Source organism: Notolepis coatsorum, assembly GCF_963971535.1.
Source record: "Notolepis coatsorum genome assembly, chromosome: 10".
Classification (NCBI taxonomy): Eukaryota; Metazoa; Chordata; class Actinopteri; order Aulopiformes; family Paralepididae; genus Notolepis; species Notolepis coatsorum.
In genome coordinates, this window is record NC_140174.1 from 41,179,784 (window position 1) to 41,192,463 (window position 12,680).

A 12,680-nucleotide genomic window follows, 5' to 3' on the forward strand; every position below is an offset into this window, starting at 1 on the left:
CTCATCACTCCGCCGACTGTGACTCTCTTTGTCCCCTGCTCGAGTAGGTGGATGGCGTAAATGTCTTCTTTAGAGCGAATGTCTTTCTTTTCGTTCTTAAAGGGCATTGTCTCTAGGGTCCATAGCCTCTCGACATGCTGCAGGAGAGTGGTGTCTTCTTCTGTCGTTCTGGAGTGGAAGCAGCTAGTGGCTGCGGTTCGGTTGAGAGATTTAGCGAGGGGGCCTTGTAATGTCCATCCTAGGCGGGTCTCGACTGCTGCAGGACAGCCTCTGGGACCTGTATGGACCCGGTCAATCGGGACTATGAGTTCTGCATGGTCGGAGCCTATCAACAGGGTCGGGGTAGCGCCGTCTATGAGCGGGATAGGTAATTGGCGCAGGTGCACATATTTATCCATCAACTTGGTGACAGGGTAGGTGTACTGCGAGAGTCCTATTTCTTGGCTGGTGAAAGCATTTGTGATCTCGTACCGTCGCTCTGGCTGCCCGTTGGCTGCGATAGTGAAGGAGACATTCTCGCCCTTTATCGTCTTTAAATCTCTTCTTATTGTCCGAATCGTCATTTCGTTCTTGCTCCCCCGCAGTCCCAGTTGAGTCGCAGCGGAGGCGAGCAGAAGGGTCTTCTCTGACCCGTCATCAAGGACGGCGTAAGTGTCCATGACTTTATCCTGGTAGCTCAATGTCACACGGACTACCTTTAAGAGCACTTGAGCTCCGTTGCTGCTGGCGGGGTCAATGTACATGACACTTGCCTTGGTGCCGCTCCGTGGTGCAGGTATAGGCCGTCTTCCGTTACTATCGTGTAGTATATCTAGATGGGCTCCATCGCACCGGCTGCACCTTTTCTTTAGGCGGCATTCGGCTGCCATGTGGGGCCGCGCACATCGATAACAGCGCCGGTTGGACTTTATCCATTTGCTCACTTCTTCTGCATTCATCTTTGTGAATGAGTCACATTGTGACAGCCAGTGTTCTTTCTCACAGTAGGGACACGCTATCTTCCACTTCTCCTTTCTCGAGGGGGTGCTGTGACTCTTACTGCTCGGTACTGACTCTGATTGGTGCATGACAGTCACCGATCTTCTTCCATCACTTATTCTCCTGGGTCCCTCTCTGGAGCTTGGCGTGCTCCGCCCGAAGGTGTCCAGTCGTAAGCTGCTGACCTCTCTCGCCAGGAAGTCGGCCAGATCAAGGAGGGATGGCTCGGGGCCGTCGGGATCTCGGTAGTCCCTCTGCCGCCGAAAGCGCTCCTGTCTTGCGGGTGGCAGCTTCTCCAAAATCCTCTCAACGTTAGAGTTGGCGTACAGCTCATGCCTGCCCTTCTCCCGTTGAGCTCCCAGCATCCCCACCAGGGACTGCACTTTGATTGACAGGTCGTCTAGTGAGCGATTGTCTGTGGCTGGGGGTAGGCGGTCAATATGCCTTATCTCCTGGATTACGTAATCCCATATACGTCCATATCTTTGATCCAGCGCTGCAAGGGCCGCTGTGTATGGGGTCGAGGAGGTAGCATAGGCTAGCGCTATATTGTATTTCAGGTGCTTCAATAATATTGCATACTTGTGGCGTTCATCAGCGACATCCACCATCATTGTCTCTAAGCACATCCGGAGCTCCGTGTACTGTGCTCGACTCTCATAGGCGAAGTCTGGGAATGACGGCGTGGCGTTGTATGACGCCGTGGATGGCGGATACATCGGCGAGCGTTGGGGGAGAGACCTCCTGGGCGAGTCCCCTCTTGCGCCTCGCTGTGGGCTGGTACTGGCAGGGTACCATGGCCCGCTGGTCCAGGTACTGTTCCGCGGGGCTGGTCGTGCGTCGTGCTCACCCGTAAATAGAGTCGGGGGTCTGTAGCGCAGCGCTGCGGGGGTATAGCCTGGACTGTATGGGACCTCCTGGTCCGGTGGAGTACTGTGCTGTCGTCGGGCTTGGTTCTCCTCTTCTCCCTCTTCTTCTTCTATCAAATCTTCCAGATCTTGTAATCGTTTATTTAGCTTCTCCGCAGTGTAGGCCGCTCCTTTCTTGTAGCTGGGTCTCGCTTGGACCGGTATGGGAAGGGGGTCTGCGGGGGGTCTAGACTCGGTCTGTTGGTCAAGTTCAGGGTCGCTTGCTCGTTGCGGTGACGCTGCTCTTGACTGCTGTCTCGACGAGTTCCTTGAGCCCCTGGCGGAGGGAGAGGGAGTTGTCCTTTTGATCAGCTGCTCTATTAGTTGCGCTTGTAGTCGGTCGCGCTCTGCGTCTCTTTGGGCACCGGCAGCGGTGCGCTGGGCGTCGGCCCGGTCTCTTGCCATATTCTCTTCCATCTGGAAGCGTCTCATCTCCAGACTTGTGCGCTGTTCTTCGCTCCGTTGCTGTGCTTGGAGGTGTTCGCGCTCGCTGGTCGCCTGGGCTTGGAGACGTTCGCGCTCGCTAAGCGTCTGTGCTTGGAGCCGATCGCGTTCGGTAGAGGCTGTCAGGCTGACGAGGAACGCCTGTTGTAGTATCCTCTCCGCTTCGCTGGGGGAAGGCGGTAGTGGAGGTGAGCCGCTCCTGCGTGAACCGCTCCTGGGGGTACTCGTTGGGGAGTCCTGGAGCTCTAGTTCCTCGGCGCTCTCCTCTTCTTCTTCCGTGCAGAGTTCTCTCTCTGTAGGGTTGTCTTCCTCCCGGGGTGTGTCGGGGACTACTTCTTTAGTAGTGGCGGGGGGTAAAGGCATGTCAATTCCCTCCTGGTCCCCACCGTGGGCTTGGTCAGTTACATTAGGACCTACTAGGGCCTCTGTGGTCGGGGAAACCTGGTCGTTAAGGTCAGACATAATTTTACTTTCTACTTTTACCACGTTTACCGTTTGTCGAAGGCTAGGTAGTTGACTGACAGTGTAAGCCTCTAAGTACTGAGGTGTCTGTCGTCTGCGCCGCGGGCGATCTAGGTTAGGAGGATCGTTTCGTGGAGTGTTCATCATAGGCCATTTCGATATTAATAACACTATATTAATATTACACTAGTTACCCATCCGGCTCGAAGGACCAATTGTAGCTGAGGGGTACAATTCCCTGACTGTATTGTTAGATATGATATTTAATACCACTACCTCATGTACTTTAACTTCTGGCCACCCAGTACAAGATATAAGTATGATGAACACTTTCCCACCTGATGAAACGAACCAACACAAATGTACCAAATCGAATATTTAATACAGCAAAAGGTGTATACAACATTCACTTAATTACATTTATGATTTGAAATATTGAATATGCACTTTTATGGCAAATGAGTATTCGTAGGTAAATCAACATTGAATGTCCAATCTCTGGTTGCGCAGGGAGTAAGTATACAACCTGGAATATTTAGGAAACGATAGCGATGGTACTTAAATGATTATAGCTGGATACACTAAGGGTTGTAAGACAGTAGGAGGGGGGGGTTAGAGAAGCCGCTGGCGGTATCCCATCTGGCCGACGGTGTCTTGGGAGAATCCAAAGTCTTAGACACAGTGCCCACAGAACCTCGGGCCGCAGACGAATACAGCTGGACCCTCTGTGGAACGGTATCTGCCGGTCCACAATGGAGAGACGTGGTGCGACCTCACGTGTAGAGCGCCGCCTCACCTGGAGTCCTCTCCGGGGGGTAATTCCAACACTCGACAGTGTTGGCCTTTATCCATGGAATAATCAAAGCACACAAAGCATAATCCAAGAGCCGTGGAAGGCTCGCCGTTGTCGGGTAGAGTAATCCAATATACAGGTCCAGTCGCTCTTGACCCGGAGCTCCTCGGATGCAATCACCACTAGGGGTCTGACCAGCCTGGATAAGCGTCCAGATAACGTCAGGAACGATGGGGGTACTGATAACTGTAGAACTCGAACCGAACGATGCACCATACATAAATAGACTATTATTAGCTTAATAGAATACGTCCAACTCGACGGTATGGTGCCAAACTATGACCATTCAACTATTAATCTACACGATATCTCAATGCCTATTCTGGGCCAAGTAGGCCCTACTACACCGCACATGCTTCGTGGGGAGGCTTTTGCGTCTGTCACTCTGTTGGAGGGTAAAGAACTGGACTAAAAGAAAGTTCTACTTTACGAGCGCCATATATATATGCGCTATGAACAAATAGTACCATTCGTATTTCGCCCGGCATATTACTGCGCGGAACCGGGGGTTGCCTCGACATGTTAGGCGGCACGATTGAACTTGGACCTAGGGGTATGGCAACCTGGCGCCAGGTTCTCGTCCAATGGTAGAATGAAACTATTATGGGCTGTTTAGTAGAAACGGGGATATTCAATGCATATTGTACAAGGAATATACAGGGGATATCAAACGATATACAAATACAATTAAATATATATATAAATAAATATACATATTCGGTTTAATCTGATCCTTCACAACACTCTCCCTTCCCGTATTAAACGCATATATATTTATAAATGCAAACTCCCTGTTATTAATGGTAGCCTTGACCACAAGCAGCCTTCCTTTGTAAACCTCCTTCTGTGATGTAATATTGACCCCAAGTCCAGGTGAGAACAGGACAGCCACCCCTGCACTATTATTAGTGCCATGACTCATCACCAAACCCCCCCTCCAACCGAGTCCCCAGTCAACCTCATTACCCACATCACTATGGGTCTCTTGTAAAAAAATAACACAACATTTTTTCTGTTTTGCATAATTAAAAAACACCCCTTTTCACACCATCCCTAGCACCATTAATATTAAGGGAGCCTATCCGAAGAACTTCCATGTGAAAAAAGAGGGAGAAAACAGAACAAGAACCAGAAAAATACACCCACCAGCAGATGTGTACCATACAGTTTATACATTATACATCTGTATTTGATGACATTCTTTTCCTGACATTAGTAGCCCACTTATTCAGTCGGAACTTCCTCCTGGGTGTCATCATTGATCCCCCACCTGTGACCTTGTTAGCATGTATCACAGACCTTAAAAACTTTTCTTTATCTGGGAAAAAACGTCCCAATGGAACATTTTTCTTGTTTTTGGTTTCCCTAAGAAACCGGGTGAGCTCCCTTGCAGTATACATCTCCCCCTTTTCCACATCCTCACTCTCATCACCAGATACCAATGCCTCTTCCTCAGACCCACTCTCCCTCTCCCTAGCACCCCCCCTAAATCCATCCCCTCCTCATCCACCAGTGTGCTCCCCTCAACTTCACTCTCCTTCCCATTCTGACCCCCCCCCCTCCACCACTTTGCCCCCCCCTCTCTCCACACCACCACTGGCCTCTGCGTCAGCTTCATTCCCCCCTACAACCACGGGGAAAGGGGCCCCCCCCTCCATCTGATGAACCTAGCACCGGCCCTGGCTGTGCCCCTGTTTCGGGAGCATGCTTACTCCCTAGCCCTGCAGCTTCTCCCTCCACCACCAGCTCCTCTGTCCCATTATCACCCTCTACTCCTCCCACAGCTTCTCCCTCCACCACCAGCTCCTCTGTCCCATTATCACCCTCTCCTCCTACTACAGCTTGTCCCTCCACCACCAGCCCCTCTGTCTCAGTAACATCCTCCACTCCCCCCGTATCTGCCTGTTGCTCTGCAGTGTTTACTATTTTTTCACTTGACTGACGCGATGCCCCTCCCGCTGTGCGTTTTGGATGCGGACAAGCGAATCGCTTATGTCCAAAATCCCCGCACTCAAAACAGCGCAAGACTTAACTGAGGGGGGGGGGGGGGGGGGGGGGTGATGGCAACCAATGGAAAGCTTCATGAAAGTCTACTGCAAGAGGCCACAATTCTTCTCCTCACCAAGTCTTATTGATCAGCAGCACCCACACTATTGACCGCAACCAAGAGAGAGTGTGGTCTGAAGGACCTGCCCCCGCCCATGCACCGCCTCGGGTTGAGAGGTTTCTGGAGAGTCAATCTCAAAGGTTACCGTCGGCTAAATCAAGTCTATATTTCACCAAACAGGCCTCACTGTAGGTCATACAGAGTTTATTATTTCAGTTTGTGGCTAGACTTTTAGGTGCCTCTCAAACTATGGTTCAGGGTTGAAAACGGGTCGCAGGCCTTCCTCTAGTGGGCGCCCAGTAATAATACGTTTATCATGGGTTTCAAGAAGTGACCAGGCCTGGTTTACGAGGCACATGGTCAATTATATGTAAGTGAAAGACGTAAGAGTATTCCAGTCAAAATTATAATTACTTTGACAAAAGAAAACATAAAGTTCTTTAGCATAATTCTCTAAGCACTATATAATCTTTTTAATTTATTTAACCAGGTTAGACCCATTGAGATTAAAATATCTAAGAGTGACAAGAATGGCAGCAGTACAGCAGTTTCATACAGTACACACACACACACACACACACACACGCACACGCACACGCACACGCACACGCACACACACACAGACACACACACATTAAAAACAGATCAGCTCAAAGGTGCTTTACAGTAAAGTGCAGGGAAACCATGTGATCCTATTTTAATTAAAACAATTACAAACATCAATAGAGCAGTTTCTATAGCTTTCACCATGCCTTTAAATTCATTAAGAGTGACTAGATCCTGGAGTTTACGTTAGTTTTGCAGGCTATTCCATGCAGATGGTGCATAATACATAATGATTTAACTAATGACTACATACTGAAACTAAATGTTCATCATGTTTTGTTTTTTCTTTGGTCCAGGGTGCAGCTCTGAAGTACATTCCCACCATTGTCAACGATGTCAAGCTGGTCTTCGATCCCAAGGAACTTAGGTAATTTGGAAGGAAAAGTTGAATTTTTTCCTACAGCACGTACTTTAATGTTACACTTCTATTTGAGAGAAATGTATACTGTATAATAGACTTGGATATGCCACTGCTGGGTTTCTGGAGTAAGGCGGGTTGTAAAAATGTATCCATAATGACGAAGGTATGTGCCGACTAGAGCAGGTGACGAGAGAGGGGCATTTAATGTTGAACCTTTATGTCTACAGCAAAGCTGATGGGGGGAGAGGTGGAGCCATTCACTTCACTTTGTGTGTGTAGCCTGCAGTGATGCCGGTAACGCGTTACTAAGTAACGCGTTATTGTAATCTGATTACTTTTCCCCGAAAATAGTAATCTAACGCGTTAATCTTTAAAAGCCAGTAATCTGATTGCAGTTACTTGTCCAAGTGGCTGTGCGTTACTATTTCGTTACTATCTCATCATAAATTCATAATGCAGGCGGAATGCAGTATTTTATTTCGTTTTCGACAGTCAAAAATACATTTTGAGCTGTTTTTCTTATTTGGGAGTGACGTGGTGTGGCAGTGAAAGGGTTACACAAGAATGTGTCCCGCGGCGTGACTGGACTCTCTGTCTGTGAGTGACTCTGCTTTGGCCCAATCACATTCCCCATCCACAGTCTGCGAATCAGAGGCAGAGTAGGGCGGGTCTTCACAGCATGTCATGTGACATATGCGCCAATCGTGTGACAGCAGGGCAGCCTCGTCTGCATTCGTCTGAGAATTCCACCCCAAAACGCTTGTCTAAACGAAGTGAAACCGCAAGAAGACTTTTGCGGTTTCTGTTCAGACTTCCACCCCAAAACGCTCGTCTAAACGTAGCCTCAGTCAAAATACTGTCTACCGCTAAAAACAGCACATCCAATTGCATTGAAAGCATCTGGAATCACAACACTAGCCGACGCTTCGACTAGGTACAGGAGGACTCGGAGGCCAGCCAAACAGCAAAAGAGAGAGATTGTTTCTTTCCCTATTGATTAATGTATATTTGATGGTGGCAGAGCAAAAGCTCTTATTTGCCAGATTTACAGTTAACCTAGTTACTTTCAAAGTAACTAAGTTACTCTGATAATCAAGTAATCAGTAAAGTAACTTGGATTACTTTTTAAAGGAGTAATCAGTAATCGGATTACTTTTACAAGTAATCTGTGGCATCACTGGTAGCCTGTGTGTGAGAAGGGTAGTGAGCGAGACAGAAAGAGACGGAGGGACAGAGCAGCATAGTTTGACCATCACACTCGGTCAGTCTCGTGGTAGGCTTATTTGTTACATCGTGACAGAGGACTCGAGAAACATTACCGAATTTCTTCGTTCTTCTTACCAACAGCTAATCTCCCACATTTAGTTTCTAATCGGCGTCTCATGCAAGTAAGACACTTACTGACGAGGATGAGTTGAGGTGAAACGCCAATTACCTAGCCTACTAAATAAAACAGCTGACCAATGTTAGCTAGGTTAGTGTTTATGTAGAGGTTATGTAGCCTACTAAATAAAACAGCTGACCAATGTTAGCTAGGTTAGTGTTTATGTAGAGGTTATGTAGCCTACTAAATAAAACAGGTCAGAGCTGGGACCCTCTCGTGAGGTGTGTTTCAAACAGCTAGTCTCCAGGGCTCTGTCCCGGCCGGTACGGGTCCCCTACAGCTTTCCGAACCCTGGGTTCAAAAACCGCCATTTTTTTTTATAAATGTTTACAACATTTACCAAAATATGTTACAGCCTATTGTTTTATTCAATGTGAAAAATTTAAAGTATTTTTATAAAAGTGTATTTTACCGAAAAGATTATACAAATAACAGCTTACATTGAATAAAACAATGTGTTTTATTATCATTATTATCAAATACAATTATTTTCTTTATAAAAACAAGATGTTGTCTTCAAAGAAGTTTCCAATACAGTAGGCCTATATATATATATTGTACATACATATACCCCCCACCCCAATGCAATGCTTAAATCAGGCTTGCAACACACTCCAGCAGATTATATTGCCTACTTGCTGAACATCTGTACTCTGGTCTCTGGAGTCCTGATAATAATAATACCATAACAATGGTAATGTACACAGGCAGAATACTTCCCTTCAAAAGGCTTGGGTCCAGCAGAGGGAGCCGCCAATCTTATTGAAAATTGACAGATTCGACTTAAAACATCCTTTGCGGCAGGGGGATGAGAGAGAGCAATCTCAATTCCTCCGCGCGGCGAAGTTCCTCCTTGAATGAGAATGTTTTAGATGTATCTGTAACAAGCTAATCAAAGTACTCCCGTAGTCTCGCGAGAGGTGCAGAAATGGGATGTGACGTCAGAGGATACACTAGTGTCAGTGTTTCACAACACAGACTGGATTGTATTCCGCGACACAGATAACATTAATGCCTACACGGAGACAGTGCTGGACTATGTCTGTACTAGGGTGAAAGAAACAATCCCCACTACCAAAATGAAAGTTTACCCAAATCAAAAACCCTGGGTAGACAAATCCGTCCGTGAAGCTCTGAGAGAGCGCACCAAAGCATACAATGACGGCCTAGTGGCAGGCAACATGAACGACCACAAGGTGGCGCAACACAACGTAAGGAGGACAGTGACAGAGGCCAAACGACGCTACAGGGATAAAATTGAACTCCAGTTTGAACAAGCTGACTCTAGAGCTATGTGGCAGGGGCTCAAAACGATGACAGACTACAAAGGCGCCTCCCTCAAACTGAACAGTGACATCTCCTTAGCAAACGACCTCAATACCTTCTATGCGAGGTTTGATGCTGGTAATAACAACACCAGCTCACAAGCCTCGGCAATGGGGGGGGGGGGGGTCGGCTGCTGATGGAGGCGCAGTGTTCAGGGTAACAGAGCATGAGGTGAGGCGGACCTTTAAAAAAGTGAATATCAGGAAGGCAGCAGGTCCGGACGGCATCCCCGGCCGCGTCCTAAAAGTCTGTGCCGACCAACTGGCCCCAGTATTCACTGACATATTTAACCTGTCCTTAGAACAGGCTGTCATCCCCACCTGCCTGAAGAAGTCCACTATTATCCCTGTACCCAAAAAATCCAAGCCTGCTTGCCTCAACGACTACCGCCCTGTAGCTCTCACCTCCATAGCCATGAAGTGCTTTGAGAAGCTAGTAAAGGGCTACATCTGCTCCTCCCTCCCCATCAACATGGACCCCCTGCAATTTGCATACCGCCCCAACAGGTCCACGGAGGACGCCATATCCCATGTGCTGCACACAGCAGCATCACACCTGGACAAGAGGCAGGGGAACTATGTGAGAATGCTATTCATCGACTACAGCTCGGCATTCAATACCATAGTCCCCTCCATACTCATAGCCAAGCTCAGGGACCTGGGCTTGGGCTATGACCTCTGCCAGTGGGTCTTGGACTTCCTGACTGGCAGACCCCAGGTGGTGAGAGCAGGCAACTGCACCTCCTCATCCATCACCCTCAACATAGGGGCCCCCCAGGGCTGTGTTCTGAGTCCCCTCCTCTACTCCCTGTACACACACGACTGTGTGGCTCAGCGGAGTAGCAATACAATCGTCAAATTTGCTGACGACACAGTGGTGGTGGGCCTGATCTCTGCCAACGACGAGAGGGCCTACCTGGAAGAGGTCAAGGTCCTGGCGGGATGGTGCCAGGAAAACAGCCTCTCCCTGAACGTCAGCAAAACAAAGGAGATGATTGTGGACTTCAGGAGGTCGGGGGTCAAGGACTACAGCCCCCTCAGCATCGACGGGGCACCGGTTGAGAGAGTCAACAGCTTCAAGTACCTCGGAGCCCACATATCCGAGGACTTGAAATGGACCATACACATTAACAGTGTGGTGAAGAAGGCACGACAACGCCTCTACTTCCTCAGGCGCCTAAGGAAGTTCCAAGTCAGCCAGAAGATCCTTAAGAACTTCTACTCATGTACAATAGAGAGCATCTTGACCGGCAACATCACCTCCTGGTTTGGGAATAGCACTGCAAAAGACCAAAGCAGACTACAAAGAGTGACACGTTCAGCCGAACGCACAATCGGAGGGGGGCTCCCCACCCTCCAGAACATTTACTACAAGCGTTGCAAGGGGAAGGCTAAGAGAATTATTAAGGACTCGAGCCACCCGAACAACTGCCTCTTTGAACTGCTGCCGTCAGGCAAGCGATACAGGAGTCTCAAGGCGAGCACAGAAAGACTCAGAAGTAGCTTCTATCCCCAGGCCATCAGGCTGCTAAACGAACAATGAATGAACACTACACAACAACAACCACCAAACACACATAGCACACACATCCACACGCACACACTCACTTTAAACAAACACACTGTAGCACCCACTACACACACTTTATAGCACACACCCACTTTAAACAAACACACTGTAGCACCCACTCCCCACACTTTATATTTATGGATGAAGGATTGCACTACAACTCGTACACCTTACTGTAAATTGTACCTAAAATTGTACCTCATCCCATTTCTGCTTTGCACTAGATAGTACTGTACATTAGTACACTGCATAGTTGTGTATTGTATATTATATGGTAACTCAGAACATTGTACATATGTCTATACCGAACAACTGTGACCTCATTTTCTTCTTCTAAATTCATGCTATATTATGTTATTATGTTATTTGATACTATCTTGTCTAGCACAGTCTCTGGAGCGTAACAGTAAGAAGCATTTTGTATGAAAGTATTCTGTACTTCTGTATGACAACTATTAAAGAACTTGAACTTGAACTTGGCGCGCTGCGGCAGAGCAGACATAGACCGCTTGTTCTTCTCCTCCTCCTTCTCCTCCTTGCCCTCCGCCTTGCTTCCCTCATACTCACCTTGGGCTGTTTTCCTTTCAACCACTTAACAGTCACTACGTGTCTGTAAGGTGTGAACTGGTTAAACATGGGGGGTTGCCATGGAAACCTTTCAGTAGCTGCTTCCGCTTTAAGTGTTCGTGGCAGTTAATGTTCTCTGTCGCGAATGTCATTAAACAGCCATTATTCGCGCCTTAATTACCTACTTACTTACAGTAGTGCAATATACCTCTCTCTCTCTCTCTCTCTCTCTCTCTCTCTCTCTCTCTCTCTCTCTGTAATGCTATGTAAACGACTACTTAGCGATCATCTCGTCGTAAACATTTTGTTGGCAGAATTTGTACATGTTCAGTCAATGTTACTTGGAAGTGTTTTTTTTATAGTTTTTTTTTTCTAAACCCCCCCCCCACTGTGTTTCCAAGTTAAAGGTTCATGTGAAAGAATGTCTCTACACTACACAAAATATGTATGTTGGATTTTGCATTTTCATGTCAAATGAAGTGCACAACCTCCATGACCAGACTACCTCTGTGTCGGTGTGTAGCGTCTTTGAGGTCTGGAAGGATGGGACAATTCTACCAAAAAGCGTGTGATGGGCCCATCCTGGATTCTCTGTCATATTTCAGTCTCTCTAATGTCTCCGTACTAAAGGGACGCAACACAGAAAAAAACTCAACCTCATTCCTCAAACATTACGCCTGCTAAAATCAAATGAAAAGCCTTTGGAAAATAGTTTTGAACACATTTTCCCCGCTAATGTTTAATTTATCAGGTTAGCGTTGGTCAAGGATTTCTGCTTATTTTTAGCTATGTGTACATACACTGAAATATTAATACATGAGCTAGTTAGTGTGTTGATTCTGAATGAGTGGTATTGAAATGCAGGCTCTAACGCCAGCAGGAAAGAGACCTTGATGAGATGAAAAGGGGGAGGAGGGCTCTCTATGGAAATCAATACTCTTCGGACGATATTATCATTCTAGTTCAGTGCCTCCTACAGAATGAATAGCCATCGGGACTTTTACATGTTACTTTGTACAATCGAAACTGGCCCCAGTAGATGTCCAACCCCCCCCCCCCCCCCCATGTACAGTTTCCTCCCCCTCAAATGTATATATTCTCTTTTAGAAACTGTC

General features: G+C 47.5%; 1 protein-coding gene across 1 annotated transcript in view; it reads left to right on the forward strand.

Moving 5' to 3' along the window:
* dock1 (dedicator of cytokinesis 1) overlaps window positions 1-12,680 on the forward strand; it is a gene marked incomplete at its 5' end in the record, with an annotated part of 602,016 nt that overhangs the window by 218,595 nt on the left and 370,741 nt on the right. The window contains one exon of the mRNA XM_084323017.1: window positions 6,655-6,725. Within this exon, the coding sequence (XP_084179143.1) occupies window positions 6,655-6,725 (71 nt within the window). The remainder of the gene's footprint in view (window positions 1-6,654; window positions 6,726-12,680) is intronic.